This window comes from Castor canadensis, chromosome 14, assembly GCF_047511655.1.
Source record: "Castor canadensis chromosome 14, mCasCan1.hap1v2, whole genome shotgun sequence".
Taxonomy (NCBI): domain Eukaryota; kingdom Metazoa; phylum Chordata; class Mammalia; order Rodentia; family Castoridae; genus Castor; species Castor canadensis.
Window position 1 is genome coordinate 106032322 of NC_133399.1, and position 16745 is coordinate 106049066.

General features: G+C 41.1%; 1 protein-coding gene and 1 non-coding gene across 3 annotated transcripts in view; one reads left to right on the plus strand and one right to left on the minus strand.

Moving 5' to 3' along the window:
- The first annotated feature begins 4417 nt into the window (after positions 1 to 4417).
- On the plus strand, positions 4418 to 4607 carry LOC141416973 (U2 spliceosomal RNA). The gene has a single exon (XR_012441617.1). It is a non-coding gene; the product is annotated as a U2 spliceosomal RNA (small nuclear RNA).
- A 4658-nt stretch (positions 4608 to 9265) lies between these two features.
- Positions 9266 to 16745, minus strand: part of Ccdc25 (coiled-coil domain containing 25) — a 33285-nt gene continuing 25805 nt past the window's right edge. For both annotated transcript variants that reach the window (XM_020173204.2, XM_074055218.1), the window contains 2 exons: positions 13685 to 13730; positions 9266 to 10823 (listed from right to left, as the gene is read on the minus strand). In XM_020173204.2, the coding sequence (XP_020028793.1) occupies positions 10794 to 10823; positions 13685 to 13730 (76 nt within the window). In that variant the 3' untranslated portion in view covers positions 9266 to 10793. The remainder of the gene's footprint in view (positions 10824 to 13684; positions 13731 to 16745) is intronic.

Genomic DNA, 16745 nt, shown 5'->3' on the forward strand with positions numbered 1-16745 from the left:
CAAACAACAACAAAACAATATTGAGCAAAAGAAGTAAGTCATAGACAAAAACATTACAGTAAGAGTCTCTCTCTGTATATAAAGTTCAAAACAAGCAGAACCAAATAGTTGGGAAAGCTGGGGGAAAGGAAGGGATGTGATTAGGGAAAGATACAGGGGGCCCAAAGGGGTGGGTACTGTTCTATTCTTGACCTGGGTGACAGAACACAGGGTTATATTATTATGATTATCATCTAAATGAACATAGTTTTTCACACACTCTTTTGTGTGTCTGTTACCAAAAATATTTAAAGTAATAATTATTTAAAGTCCTATGCCACAGTCCAGAATAATCTAACCAACACAATGTGTGGAAAAGACAGAGGATCTAATTGAAATGCAAGTCAGCCAGGTGGTTCACATTCCTTTCTGAGAAGAATCATCTCTACTCCACACTTGTGCCTCTGGCTGGGATCCTGGCCAAAGACCCTACAGGATTCGGGGCTGTTTTCTCCTGGGAGTGAGACAAACAGGGGAAGGTTTGGGGGCTTTGTTCCACATGACGTGAGGATCCACATTTTCCTGTTAGGTCACATGCGATCATAGCTGTCACAGGTGGCACCTGACACTGTCTCCAAACCTTGTAAACTATTACATGATATAGGAATCCAACCCACACTGTATAACTGCAGAAGCACAATGGAGGGTGGAAGCCACTGTGAGGCTGACTTTGGCTCAATTAAGTAATTTTGTAACAAGAGAATGGCTTTGGGAAGTCATGAGCTTCCATCCCTGGCTAGTTTTAGGCCTCCTGTTTAGGATGTCGTAAGAGCAAGGGAAGAGTAAGATGGGCTTTGATGACCTGTAAGTTCCCTTCCAACCTCCATCTACAAGCTCAGAGTCTACAAGAGCTGTTCATTATGTGTGTGAAGGAGAAATAGAAAGCTGTGTGTGAAGGAGAAATAGAAAGCTGACTCCAAAACAAGAGATTTGCTTTTACATATTGCAATATACAATATATACAGTATTGGTTTAAAAGGTGCAGGCACTTTCACCCCTCATTTCTACAATTTCCATGGCAAAGAGCTATGACACCCCGCTACTGCCCCCAAGATATGCCCCAAGATTCTGTGTTCAACCTTGGTCCATCAGGCACAGGACACAGGGTGAGAACTGGCTTATTCTCTCCTGCCATCTGCTGGCCCTTCCCTCAATCTCTTGTGACTCAAGGACACTGTTGGTGTCCACTCAGGCTAATACAACTCCAGGAAGTGTCTGTCACCCAGCGCTCCATCCAGACAGTCCCAGAAAATCCTAAATTCCCAGACGATGAGGGCTGGTAGAAGGCTCAAAGTTTGTTCTAACTAGAGCCCTCAAAAACGGATGGCTCCTGGGCAACACACAGCCAGCCCATAGATAGGCTTTGTTTGGCCCACACCAAGTAGAAAAGTTTTGAGTCAACACATAAAAATTTGGAAAGTTTACCTAAAAGTCCAGATTTGTAACATATTATTGGATATTCACAATGACTCAAAGCAGAGAGCAAGACATGGTGAATTGTTGAGACTTCCCTGGAGAAGCCAGCCTGCCAGGGCAAATGGCCTCAAGTCTCAAGAGGAGCTACAGCTGAGAAAGGTTGTAAAGACCCAGTTAGGAAGTACATTCCCAGATCAGGGAACTATGGCACTGACCATCCTTTTAGTGAGCCATATGGCAGAGAAGGGCCCATGAAGAACTAGTATTGGGGCATCTGCCTCTGGGGCTACCAATAGGCAGAGACCCACAACAGTGTCTGTCACAAAGACTTTCCCCTTTGTCTCTAGCCACTACTTTCTACCCATTCTGGAGCTCCCAGCAGCTGACCTACCTTCTCTAGCCTCTTACCCAATTCTAGACAAGCTGGCTGCTGGGGGGAAAGTGAATAATAAGATGACAGCAGAGACTGCAAATTCAAGAGAAGCAGGGCTGGGCCTTGAATCGTATCTACAAGGATGTCATCATTTTAAAAATGGAACTGTTCTTGTATTGGAATATGATCAGAAAGTCATGCAATCAAAACAGTTCCTCTAAGTTGTCATCAGAGGGTAAAGAGAAGAAATCAGAACATTGTTGAAGGAAGTGATTGAGAGGAAAAAAGCCATTTCCTTTCTCCTGTCCTACCAAGTTCAGCTCCTCAATGTACCAGTTACTCACTGACTTCTCTTGTAAAGTTTGACTTCCCCATGGCATCATGTCACCAAGCTGAGGTAGCCACCTCTTCAGAAGAGCCATGTGCTCCCCAGTTCATAGTAGTCCCACCACTCCACGTGTCACCGGCCCAGCCCTGAATCCCTGGAATTTAGTTTCTGCTGTCATTCTGTTATTCACTTTCCAGTCAGCAAATGGAGGCCCAGAGAGGTCAAGTGACACAGAAGAGCAGCAGAGCCATATCCTAAAGTTCACACCCCCAAGAGCAAACCAGGGGTGGGAATGGTTCACAGCTCCTCCCCCACACTAGAGCTTGTCTCCCATCCTTTCTGATGAAATAAGGAGAGGCACCAGGGCTCTCGCTGGCTATCGGAGCAGGCTGGGCATGGGGAGAGAAGCAAAGGGGAGTTGGGCACAGTGGTCTGGAGTCACCCCTGGCCAGTCCTGTTCCCACCACCTACTCCCTCCTCGCCCTCAAGCATAAACAAAGATGAAAGCAAATGGCTTTCTCATTCTCTTTGGCTCATTTTCCACTGAACTGATGTCCGTTAAGATGGACATAAGAGCTTTCTAAGAAACAATCCATTCCATAACTGGATGCGTGTGCCAGCAGAGGTGGGTGGTGGTGGGTAGGAACAGCCAAGGACACCTAATCCTTTGTTCCTGTCCATTTCTGAACTCATTACCTGTCCTAGCTGCCTGGTGTGATGCCTGGGAAGCCTCAAGAGTAAAATCTTCTTCTGGATTAATCACCCCAGAAGGCAAAAGCAGAGATCAGCTCTGTTCAATCTGTCTTTGGTAGGGCCACTGACTCCAGGCCAAGGAGCAGGCAGAATTCTTGGGTGTAGCTGATCCAGGTCAAGAGCTTCCACTTGCATGGGCACTGATGGCTCATGCCTATAATCCTAGCTATTCGGGAGGCTGACACTGAGAGGATCTTGGTTTGAGGCCAGCTCAGGCAAATAGTTCTTAAGACTCTATCTCCAAAATAACTTGAGCAAAATGGACTGGAGGTGTGGCTTAAGAAGTGGAGTGCCTCCTTTGCCAGCGTGAAGTCCTAAGTTTAAATCTCAGTCTCACCAAAAAAAAAAAAAAAAAGCTTCTGCCTGTCATAAAAATCTGGTAATGCTGGCTGCTCCCAGAAGGGAAACGGAGAACAGTCTCACCATTTACCCTTTTATGGCTTTTGAGTTCTAAATTGTGTGCTTCTATTCAAGTAAATGAGAACATCTGAATAATTCTTCCTGACCAGAAGCCCAGCAGACCCTTCTTGGAGGTAACGGGGATCTGAAGGGAAGGCAGCACACTGCAATGAGGGGCAGGGTGTGTTTCTTTATCCTTTGGACCTGACAAATGAGCTTCTAGCTCAGCCAATGGAAGCCATAGAGAAAAAAATGTCTGGGTAATTAATATATTGTTCTAATGACCACAGCTCTGCTGTGTTAAAAAAAGAAAAGTACAATCATTGGTTTTAAACATGGCAATATAACACTCTCTACCATGACAGAAAAGGAATCAAGCAATGAGTGCCTTACCTTAGGTGGGGACAGGAGCATGGACTTCTTTCTTCCTTCTTGTTAAAAGCAGGAAAATTTTCTGACCATATGCACCAGGAAAGCTCTTTTGGGATCAAATTTAAGCTTTGTGTATTTCCAAGTCTTACTCCATTTTGTGTTGCTCTAACAAAATACCTAAGGCTGGGTACTTTCTAAACACAACAAGTTCACTTAGTTAACAGTTCCGGAGGTCTAAATATAAGGCACTGACTTCTGCTCAGCTGTGGTGAGGGTCTTCTGGCTAAACTGTAACATGCAAGATGGCATCATTTGAGGGAAAAATTACATGACAAGACAGGAAGGCCAGAGATGTGCAGGAGCCAGGCTTACTCATATAAGAACTAACGGGAGGGGTCCCACAAGAACTCCATTGATCCCTTCCAAGGCAGCACCCCCAATGACCTAACCAGCTTCCTCTAGGCCCACCTCTTAAAAGTTCCACCACCTCTAAGTATTGCCATTCTAGGGACCAAGCTTCCAACACATGAACTTTGGTAGGACAAACTCAAGCCATATGCACACCACAGCACAGAGCTTCCATTCCTTTCCAAAGACTTGTCTAAAAGCAATTCTGTGAGATAGAAGGAGTAGTTCTGGTGTTCGATAGCACAGTAGGGGTTACGATAACTTATTATATATTTTATGAAGAACTACATGAGGAACTTGAAGGCTGAAATCATAAAGAAATGATAAGGATTGCTTCTCGGCCTTTTGGCTAAGATCAAGTGTAGTATCTGTTCTTATCAGTTTAATTTTGATACGTCCTCTATCCAAGGACAATCTATTAAATGGATTTTTGGAACAGAGAAATGGAATAGGAGCTTGCTCTGTCCACTCCACACATCGACCTAGTATTGCAGTACCTCTGGGAATGGCGCACCCCTCTGGAGACTTAGGAAAAAAAAAAGAAATGATAAGGAGATGGAAATGTTACTTATCCTAACTTGATCAGCACACACCGTGTATACATATTAAAATATTACACCATACCCCACAAGTATGAACTATTATTGTGTATTAATTGAAAATGAAAAAATAAAAGCAATTTTGGTTTTGGAATAAGCTATCAAAGCTGAGTACAATAACCATAAAATAAAAAATTTCAGCATTTTGAAGGAAGAGATGCCATAAAGCTAAGGACTTCACAACTGAAGACCATCTGGTGAGACTGCGTTGGCTAAGTGCCTCTATCATTTTATATTTTCCGTCTGTAACTTTAATCCTGGATTGTGTCTTCACCAAGAGCTAAAAAGGTTAAAAGCCAACAGATGAACCTTTATCACCTGAAAGGCCCCAGTTCTGCGACCAACAGAAATGTTAGTCTTCTCTGTCTGTGCGGGGCAAACTGCTGAGGCAGAAACCAAAACAGCAGCAGGTCCCAGGCAGCAAGGGCCTTCTCCAGCAGGAGGCGAAATGTCAGGCCACTTCTTCATTTTTACTGCAGTGCTTGCAAGGTGGGCTGATGTGGAAGCACAATACTGACTTTGGATAATTCCTTTTTTTTTTTTTTCCAGTCCTAAATATTGACACCTACTCACCAGGTTTGGGACTAGAAAAAATGACATGGATTTCTAGAGTGAGTAATTATTTCCCCAGGCCACCATTCCCTGGCTGTTCGCAAATGCAGAAAATGCTGAGTCAGTGTTGCTCAGCACCTGCCAAGGGCAAGGACCAGTTTTGTGTCTCTTACGGCTGCAGTGTGGCACCTCACCACCAAGGTAGGAAGCGTGGAGTCCCTCCAATAATTGATACAGCCATACAATCCAAGACAAAACCAAGTAATCCATACAAGATGCAGGAATATATAATCTAATAAGGCCTAGAGAGCCAGCGTTAGACAGGTCTTTATATTTTCAGTGTACTTTACATGTGGATTTCTAAACTTTTCTGTATGAAAATTCTAATTTCAAACTATCTTACCCTTTTAATTTATTCAAACATTCCAACCCCATTCACAATCCCAGAATTTCAGTAGCTAAAATAGCTAAAAACAAAGTATGCAGGTACTGCCCTCGAGAGGAAAATAGCCCAAATGCCCTCTCATAAACACAAACTCAAATATGCTTATACAGCTGGGAGAAAAACCCCAATGTGTCTCTATAACACTGAGCACATTAGAATAGACTCTGTGATGAAAGGTGAGAATTTAATCCACAGAACGCCAGTCCAGAGCCCTGTGTTGATTAGGAAAGCCATTCCAGGTCTCCACATTTGCAACCTCACCACAGCTGCTATGGTTTGGATGCAGTTTGTCCCCTAAAGGTTCATGGCCTGGAAGCTTGTTCCCATGTGCTGTTCAAGTGGTGCAGTCTTTAAGGGGTAGGACCTAAAGCCATGCACAATGGCACAGGCCTGTAATCCCAACACTTGGGAGGCTGAGGCAGGAGGATTTTAAGTTCAAGGCCAGCCTGGGCTACTTAGGGAGACCCTGTCTCAAAGAAGAAAAAAAAAAGAGGTAGGTGGGAACCTTGTGGAAGGTTAGGTAACAGGGGCTGCATCCCCATGAATGAATTATGGGTCTCACAGGAGTTAGTTCTCATGAAAGTGGGTTGTTACATAGCAAGACCACCATCTGTACTTGGCCTCTTTTGCATGCGGCCATTTCCCTTTCTACTCCACAATGTTATAGAGCCAAGAGGGTCCTTGCCAGGATGCTGGCACCATGCTGTCTGCATCGTCCAGCCACAGAATCATGAATCAAATAAGCCTTTTAACCTATAAAACATCCAAGCTCAAGCATTTTTTTAAAATAGCAACACAAAACTATGCTTGCAGGTCAAATTGTAAACTTTAAATGCTAGTGCTCCAATATTATGGCCTTTTAGCCCCAGGCTCTTCAATCTACTTACCAGCATTCTTGGGTGATACTTCCTTATTTCTGATTTGCTCCTCTCCTCTTGCTATGGAGTAAAAGTGACTAAAGGACACCATTCATATTAAGAAAATGTGGTATCTATACACAATGGAATTTTATGCAGCCATGAAGAAGAACGAAATGTTATCATTCGCTGGTAAATGGATGGAATTGGAGAACATCATACTGAGTGAGGTTAGCCTAGCCCAAAAGACCAAAAATCATATGTTCTCCCTCATATGTGGACATTAGATCAAGGGCAAACACAACAAGGGGATTGGACTATGAGCGCATGATAAAAGCGAGAGCACACAAGGGAGGGGTGAGGATAGGTAAGACACCTAAAAAACTAGCTAGCATTTGTTGCCCTTAACGCAGAGAAACTAAAGCAGATACCTTAAAGCAACTGAGGCCAATAGGAAAAGGGGAACAGGTACTAGAGAAAAGGTTAGATCAAAAAGAATTAACCTAGAAGGTAACACCCACGCACAGGAAATCAATGTGAGTCAATGCCCTGTATAGCTATCCTTATCTCAACCAGCAAAAACCCTTGTTCCTTCCTATTATTGCTTATACTCTCTCTACAACAAAATTAGAAATAAGGGCAAAATAGTTTCTGCTGGGTATTGAGGGGGCAGGGGGGAGAGGGAGGGGGCGGAGTGGGTGGTAAGGGAGGGGGTGGGGGCAGGGGGGAGAAATGAACCAAGCCTTGTATGCACATATGAATAATAAAAGAAAAATGAAAAAAAAAAAAAGGACACCATTCATGACATGCACGACAAGAACCTCTTCTCCCTGCTTGCCTAAAATCAGCAAGTACACCCCAACAAGACTGAGCCCTGGAGGGCAAACTTGAAGTGAAATCCCACAAACACACATGGTTCTATTCAAGCTATAAGCTTTGATTATGTTTTACAGATCATTCCTCCAGGACGTGCTGTACCTGCGGTTGACATTGTCTCGTTTTTCAAATGACCAAATACATATGAAAATCTCTTGCCCATGCTAGATGCTAGTGTGCCCAGAGAAGAGATCTCGCTAAGGGCAGCCTGCATGGGGTCTGGCCAGACACAGCAGTGCTATCTGTCCTCGTTTCTGAGCTGCCACATACTCAATGGAGTGAGGTGGGGCAAGAATGACATTTAGCCTGGAATTTAAGTTTCTAATTTTATACTTCTGATTATAGCTTGGTTCATTTTTATAGTCTACTTCAAAAGTGAAAGGTCACCCACTCACTCTTAATATAATCATTTTGAATAAAGGGAATTTGTCATGTGCATGATGTACTTCAAACCACAAAGCAAGCAGGCTTCAATATGATGACTCAGGAGAAGCTGGAAAATTGGCCCATTTCTCCACTCTGGCACCCTGCTTGATTTTCCCCATCAACTATTCCAGCTCAGAAAATAAGAGCTTCTCCTTTCAGACAGATATAAAGGGTGGTCTTAAGCTGGAAGTTGGAACTGAGGTCTCCCTCTTTCATCTTGCTGAGGCGGGGAATCACTGGCATAAACAATTAAAAGGCTCACTAAAGTCTGTGCTTCCAGAAAGAATTAAAACCAGTAAACCAAAACGCAAAAATATACTGAAGGGGTTCAACTAAAGCCTATCACCTATTCTGCTAATATCAAAATCTCTGATATTTTACAAGCTTTCCATTATCTTTCTAACACAATCACATGTGAAACTTCCCTTTCCCAAAGATCCTGATCCTAGACAAAGGTGGATAAGAGCTGTGGCGTCTAAAGCTATCCAAACATAACACAGTTAACTAAATGTTTGTGGAGTTCATTACTTTAACTCTCATCTGCATACAGAGACTGATGAAACTAGAGTTGGTAAGGGGACTCAGATCCACAGAGAAGCCCTCAGGATGCACACCTTGATTAAGGGTACCGCTCATAAAAACAGAACAATTTGGAACCTTCTTATCAGACATTTAGAAAACATGCCAATAACAAGAAATGAGATGACTTCAATGTAACAGTCTAACCTGTGGGCAATGAATCTGTATGTCCTCAAAAGGTCTTTACTTTTTCCCCGGGAAGGAGAGAGCTAAGAAAAAAATAAAACACAGGCAGAGGCAGGGCAAAATCAGCATAGAACAGCTAAAGACAGAGAGCCAAGAATTCAACCCAGAACTCAAAACAGAGGCCTTGACATTTTAAGCCAGTATAAGCTGTTTAAAATCTGGACCCCAGAACTTCTCATATTAAAGAGATGTATTCCTCATAATCTCTCTCCATATGAGTTCAATGTGGGGCAGAGGAGTCCTGCATAGGTAGCTGGACAAGGTCACAGTCCACGTTGTAGCCAAGTATTAAAGGAACGCCTGCAGTGACCAGGCAGGAGAGTTGAAGGATGGAGCAGCCTGGCTGCAAGTTCATACTCAACTAATCCACTGTGACCAAGTGGGCACCTGGGGGAGAGAGGCATTTCAGTGGAGAAAGAGAACACCCCAATGGGACCTGCCAGAATGAGTTTCCAGGGAGTTAGGGCTCAGCTCAGTGGTACAGTAGCTGTCCAACATGCATGAGGCCCTGGGTTCACAGAATGAGCCTATGATAAATGAGCTTTTTATAGCAAAACCACCCTTGAAATCAGCTTCGGGATGGGGACTGCCCTTTTTATAACAAGTAAATTGGAAGAAGTCATATATTAATGTCCTTCCAGATAAAAAAACTGATACTTTATTATAACATTTTAATTGCAGAATTCCAGTCTAAATATCAGAAACACACAATTACTGATTCTGGTGCTATCTTCCACACCCTTTCAAAATTTGACCAATGATTTATGTATGCCTCAGAGAATTTTCTAGTTCAACCCCACACACCAATGTGAAATAGAAGGAAATGCTAGTCTTCTAGCTTTACCCAAACTTCCAAAGTGCTACAATAGCTAGAACATTCACTGTAGAAGGTCGTTTATTGCTGAGTTAGAACAACAACACTGTAGGCAGAGTTCTGGGTGTGTTAAAATGTGAATCAGTGTCCTGCATGCAGGCTTTGTTCTCTTTCTTTTTCTTCCTACAAGGGACGTATTACATGTAATAAAAATGTATCTTCAGATGAAACCATATTTAATGCAGATGAGCAATGATAAATCCCTATTGTTACTGAGTTTACAATGGAGAAATCTCAACTCTGGGTTATAACTCAAAATCATTATGATTTCAAGGTTAAGGAAACAAATTAGTTGGCTGGCTAGGAAATGCTTGATTCTTTCTAAAACCATAATTCAATGTGGACCTTTACTTCTTGCCGTATCCCAAGACAAAAATCAGGTAACCTGTATTTCCCACACAACGCTCAGAACATGCCTTCCTGTCTCCCTCTGTGCTGAGAAATGACTCCAGAATCTGGACATGTTACATTCATGGCTTGGGTTACTTGGTGCTCTAGTAACAACTGTCCCAACACCCAAAGATGATCCACTATTTCTTTTTCTTTTTTTGGTAGGACTGGGGTTTGAACTGGGGTTTGCACTTACAAAGCAGGTACTCTATTGTTGAGCCACACATCCAGTCCATTTTGCTCTGGTTATTTTGGAGATGGGGTCCTGTAAACTGTTTGCCTGGGCTGGCCTTGAACCTCCATCCTCCTGATCTCAGCCTCCCAGGTAGCTAGGATCACAGGCGTGAGCTGGGACACTCTGATAGTGAGGATCACTACACTAACGCACTCAGACAAGAGGGACATGATAGTAAAGCCAACAGTCTTTTCAAATATCACTATCATCTTTAAAACCCATATGCCTTTTTTTTTCTAATTAGAAAATCAGGAATGGCCTGTATTGCCCACCAACACATTCTTCATTAACAGATGCGAAGATATTTTAGGACTATGAAAAGCATTTCAAGGTATCTGTTTTCAGGGATAGACCACAGTCACAGAAATACTTTTCAGAGTTGGTTCATTCTAAAGTCTATCTCACAAACAAAGGCATCAGCTTTCATGAGGTACCAAGATGTGTTCTGCCAAAAATATTTTTGCTTTCATAAAGCTATATGTCTCCAAGTTCAACTATATTATATATATTATCTGTTCCTTTTCTTCAGCAAAAACAGGAACGTCTGTTTAAACTCCAAAATGAGTAATAGTGATGTAGAATGCAGGCAGAATTGAGGTTGGTTGTTTTTATAGTTCACAACACGGATGAAATGAAAAGGTCTGCAACTGTCCTACATCACATCTTTCAAAGGTCCTTCTCTCCTTTCACATGAATTCATCCGAATCATTGCCATCCTGTAGGAAACAAAAAATGAAATCATAAGCCTTGCAAGTTTACAATTATAATCTTAACTAATAAGCCTCCTTCTCATTCCTAATTTCAGGGTTTGATAAGTAAAAAGTAAAATAACTGAAGTCACTCTTTATTTCACTCTATCAGTTCCCTGGACTAGCCACAGGTATCACCACCTGGCCTGATTCACAGCAAGTTCCCATGACTTCCTGGCCTGGTACGGGATGTAACAAGTGACTACAATAAGACAAGATTTTGCATAAAAGCAGCTAAAAAATCTATTCATTTAGCATGAACTCCTATTTTTAAAAATGAGTAAATATGTGATATTTGAGCCAGCACAAAGGCCAAGTTCAATCACTGAAAGAGCAAGTAACTCTGTGGATTACAGATATGTTAATATTCTTCACTACCATGATGTATACCTTAAATAAGACACAATTTTTTTAAAAAGAAAACATGATTGCTCCTTCAACAAATATACTAAACACTGCTTAAAAACCTTTATGTCAAAAACTTTACCACTAGACAAAATACTTGTAGACTAAATTCTAGTTGTCTATTTTATTTTATGTTATTTATATTTCTGTGTGTGGTACTGGGGTTTCAACTGGCAACTTTGCACTTGCCAGACACTCTACCACTTGAGCCATGCTACCAGCCCTAAATTCTAGTATTTTGAGTCTTGAGATTGTGTTAGGTTCACTATTTCACAAGATAGCTTTGAGGTTTGCTATCTCCCCACCTCTTTTAATAGGAAACGTAGCTCCAGGCTCCTCTGGCCACCATTCACTAACAGTGTGCTGCATTCTAGTACAGCAGCTTGGCAATGTCATTGTCTGACATGGCTTGATTTTATCTTGTATCTCTTTCTTATTGCTTGACACCGCATTGTCATAGATAGGGACAGGACTTGGGCTTATACGTGTTTCTCCTCCTTAATTAAGAGATGGGAGGAAGCACAAGATATGGGTAGAAAACAGTGGTTTCCATGGAGTCTGGTTTTACCTCCAATTTCATTCAGTGGCTTTCCCTGCTTCTCTTCCATTAGCATAAATAATTGGAGCCACTGTAAACGTGCTTCAGATAACTTAGAAGGAGCTGACGAATGCCAATCCAGGTATTAGGAATGACTGCCCCAGAGCCCTAAACTTAAGCTATAGCATTAGCAATGACTGAAAGAGTCACCATACAATGCAATAAGAGAATGTGGGGCCAGTCACCATGAAAGTATAGTATTCCCTACACAGCTGAGTTAGATGTGCAGAGTACCCATGTGCCTAAGAGCCTGTGTTCTGGGATCAAAGAAACTTTTACATACATATCTGAGATCCAAGACTTTATTTGAACAAATTTTCCATTTTAGATTCCTTTTACTTTGAATCCATATGCTTTTTGATTTAACGTGATAAATTGATAAGCAAAAGGAATGTTAAAATTGTTTATGATCCCAATACCAAATTTACAAAGATTAAAAAGACTGCACTAAATAGAAGACCAAAGCTGGGCACCGGTAACTAACGCCTGTAATCCTAGCTACTCAAAAGGCAAAGATCAAAAGGATTGCAGTTTGAAGTCAGCCTAGGCAAATATTTCCAGGAGACCCTATCTAGAAAAAACCCTTCACAAAAAAGGTCCGGTGAAGTGGCTCAAGGTGTAGGCCCTGAGTTTAAGCTCCAGTACCTTTAAAAAAAAAAAGGCCAAAAATTCAAAATTAAAACCAACTGCAGAGTGAAAGACCAACTTCTTCCTGATGAAGTTATATGTGCTAAATTAAAATTCAGGACCTATTATACTAATCATCAGCCTTTAAATGAAAACCATGCTGCCAAGTCAGATTATAAAAGGCCTATATCCTTGAACTGAAAATGTTATGAGAATTAGAGCCCACCCTCTTGAAGTATGGGGGAAAGCTATAAAAGCCCTTCTACTGAAAGAAGATAAAAATACCCAGCACAAAACTTCCTTGGGAACTTAAACCTGATTCAAAACCTGGAGTTCAGATATGGAGAGGTAGGAAGCCACAGAAAGGAAGGCAGAGAGCTACCAATCTTTTGGTCTACAAATTCCATTCCCTAGTCCTGGAACTCTTAACATTTATCACTAATTGGTTAGCATTTGTGTACAGGTGGCCTCTGTATCTGTGGGTTCCATGTCTACAGATTCAACCAAGTTCAGATGACAAATACACTTAAAAAATTATCAGTACTGAATATGCACAAATTTTCTTTCTGTCATTATTCCTTAAATAATACAATATAATAACCATTCACACAGTATTTACATTGTGTTAGGAACAGGTAATCTAGAGATTATTTAGAGGTGGGGCCTAATAGAAGGAACTAAGATAACTGGGGGGCATGCCCCTGAAGGGGTATCAGGACCTCTTGATCCTTCCTCTCTTTTCTCTTGTGCTCCTGGCCACAGTGAGGTGGGCATCTTGCTCCACCATTGCTTCTGCCACAATGTGCTGCTTCACCACAGGTCAAAAAGCAATAGGGCCAACCAACCACAGCCTGAAACCTTCAAAACTGTGAGTCAGAACAAACCTTTCTTTTTCTTTTTTTTAAGTTGCTTATCTCAGGTATTTTGTTGTAGCAACAGAAAACTAACACATCCTACAGTATTAATAGACCTACATTTCACACTAGACTATGACAATCTTCTTGTATTAGGTTACTTACTTAGAAACAAACACATGTGAAAGTCCACAGGGCAGCAGGGCAGTGCCTAACTGCCAAGTTAATCAGCTGTCAATCATTGTAAGCAATAAGCAAAATCTTAATAGCCCGTAACACAATTATTGAAAATTCTTAGTGAATTACTTCAAGGCTCAACATTATAGCAAACAAATTGAGCATACCTGATTTGAAGACATATTTTCAACTTTCATTAGTGATGAATAGCTCCTAGAAGAAAAGAAATTATTCAAAATAAAGTTATACAATCAACAAGCATTTCATGAGTTTTATAACCTCCCAGGCTTAAGGATCACTGGGCCAGAATCCCCACAAAATTGCCTTTCTGTAGGTCATGCTTCCTCTGAGTTCTATCCATTAAACTAAGGGCCTCTCTGACATCTCTTTAGATGCCTTAAAAAGTATTTTCAGATTTTTAGTTTATATCAAACTCATATTTTATCCCCCTACCAAAACCGATTCCTTTCCACTGTTCCCTAGCTCAATGGATGACATCATTTGTCCATTCCACTTCAACCCCTCCCTTATCAAGTTACTATAAAATCCTATTATTTTCCTCTCTCTCTGGTATTCTTTCCTCTACCGCCATCTTACCACCAAAGTCCAAGCCACAACATCATGACATGGACAAGTGCTAATAACTTCTTAACTGGCTCATCTGTACCCACTCTGTCTCCCTTTACAATCAGGCTGGCAAAGTGACCCTACCAAACCTTACAAACCTCTTTGTATTTCACCTTTCATGAAACCTTTCAATGACACCATGGTGCACTTAGGGTGACAAACACGACCAAAAGGCCCTGGCATGGACTGGCCCCTTGCTCCATGTTCTGCCTCATTCCTGATGCTCAGGACATTTGGGACTTTGGTTCCTTCTGCTCCCTTTAACTAGTTAACAGAGTTCTGATCTTGACTTTAATAATTATTGTATCAGGGAAGTTACTTGTTCATTCATGATACAGTGACTCACTGTATATGCAAAGCACTGTCATGTATGTACAAGGGAATGCAGGGATGCACCAGTGCTTCTCTGAAGGAGGGTGTAATAGGAAGAGGCCCAGCATACAGAGCACTACTGAAAGCAGGAGGCAGTAGCAGCATGTGTGAGATAATAAAAAGAGATAAAGCAAAGCACTCATTTCTTCAAGAGACTAGATAATCCTTTCAATGGCCTCAACGTTACCTCTTCTATATGTTCTTACTGAACTCATTCAAGTCCACTCCTTCTCCATTTCCCATGAAACCTATAAAGACTCCTCATCATACAACATAAAATTTTAAGGCACTCTACAATACATTTCACTTTTCATTGTTTTACTTGCTCATGTATAACTCTGTTTTGGCTTTCCAACCTGTTCATCTTTTGCCTAAAAGACAACATGGTACAGAATGAACTTCAGAATTATAGACTTAAGTTTGAATTTCATTCACACATTCATCTTCTTGATGAAGTAGTCTCTGCTGAAAACAAAGTTCAGGCCACTGTTCAAACTGGTGCACATCACCCTGTGACTGACCAGTTTGCCTAGGTACTGCACTTCTCTCCAGTTACCTGAGCTTCAGGTGCCAACTATGACCTCCCAAACTCCGCAGTGCTAAACATCCCTATCTTAGGTTGCCATAACCCCATGCTTTTGTCACAGCTGCGTCACCTCTGCTCTGTTACTCATTCATGTTCCATTAACTACAGCTCCCTAACTAGTGCTTCTTTCTTTTAGTCCTGGGATCTACACACTGAGCTTGATTTTCATGTTCATAAATGTTTGGCACAAAAAAACAAAAAGTCAAATAAGAAAATGCAAGATTAAAATAAAGCAAGTAACAGGCACAGAATTTGATCTCGTAGCCAGAAGATTTAAAGACAGAAATTAAAGTGATGTTGGACTGAAAGTGTGGTTCAAGTGGTAGAGCGCCTGCTTTGCAAGTGTAAAACCTTAAGTTCAAACCCCAGTCCCACCAAAAAAATGAAACAAAACAAAAAAACTGATGGTAGCACTACAAGTGTATTAAACAGATTATAAAACAATCAGAAGTTTAGAGCCTGCTGCTGGAATTTCAGAAAAGCTGAGGAAAACAGTGTGCAAAGAGCACCTCTGGAGATGCTCAGTGGATTCCTGCTTTGTCACCATATCCCATTCCTGAACTGTGGCCCTGCCTCGGCAGGCACTCCTACCTTTGCAGCATGGGATAAAAGTTGTTTGTGTGGCATGTGTTTAACAGAAACAAACACATCAATTGATTTTGGCTTTCTGATGACTATAAAAAACATCAGTGACTAAGTGAAAATAGGACTAAACTTCTTTTATTATAATTATTCTATTTTGTTATTAGTTACTATTGTTAAGCTCCTGTGTCTAACTTTTTTTCTTATATTAATGTTGTACTGGAATACACTGTGACGTTTACAACAGTTCTAACAATATATCATAGTTAAATTTGCCCTCTCCATCATTCTTCATTATCCCCCAACCCCCTATACATGGAACAGTTTCATAGGTCTCATTTTTCCATTTTCATACATGAGTACATATTTCCTCCATATTCACCTCCCACACCCTTTCCTATGTCCTCCCCGCCCCCTCCACTGGACAAACTTTTTTTCTTTTCTTTTTTTAAATGAGGTACTAGGGTTTGAATTCAGAGCCTCTGGTAGGGGCTCTACCATTTGAGCTATATTCCTAGTCCTAGACAAACTTCTGAAGTACACATTTTAGTAAGATTGAGAATTCTTTCCCCTCAGTTCACATAAATATTTTAAATATTGTTGATGTTATGAAAGTAAGGCCAAAAGACAGGAAAATTATTTTAGCTGATGGGGTCTTCCAGTTAAATGCTTGCAACTTTTGAAACAAATAATATCATAACAAGTGCCCTAAATGTTAGTAGCATATAGCTCAATTCAAAACAAAAAAATGGGACTGGCTGAGCAGCAAGTGGTAGTGTACCTGCTTAGCAAATATAAGACTAAGTTCAAACTCCAATACTGCCAATAAAAAAATATAGTCTATTTTCAGGCAAATTATAACATTTATAAATTACTTGACTAATTTATGTTCATTTATATGGAATATCTGAAAACTGAATAGAGGGCAGACAAATGTAGTAATGTCTGTGGTTTGAGAATCAATCTGAGACTAACTAGTTATGTGATCTTCAGCAAGTTACTTAACTGCTTCTCAGACTCAGTTTCCTCTTTGGCTAAATGCAGATAACAAGGGCTGGGGG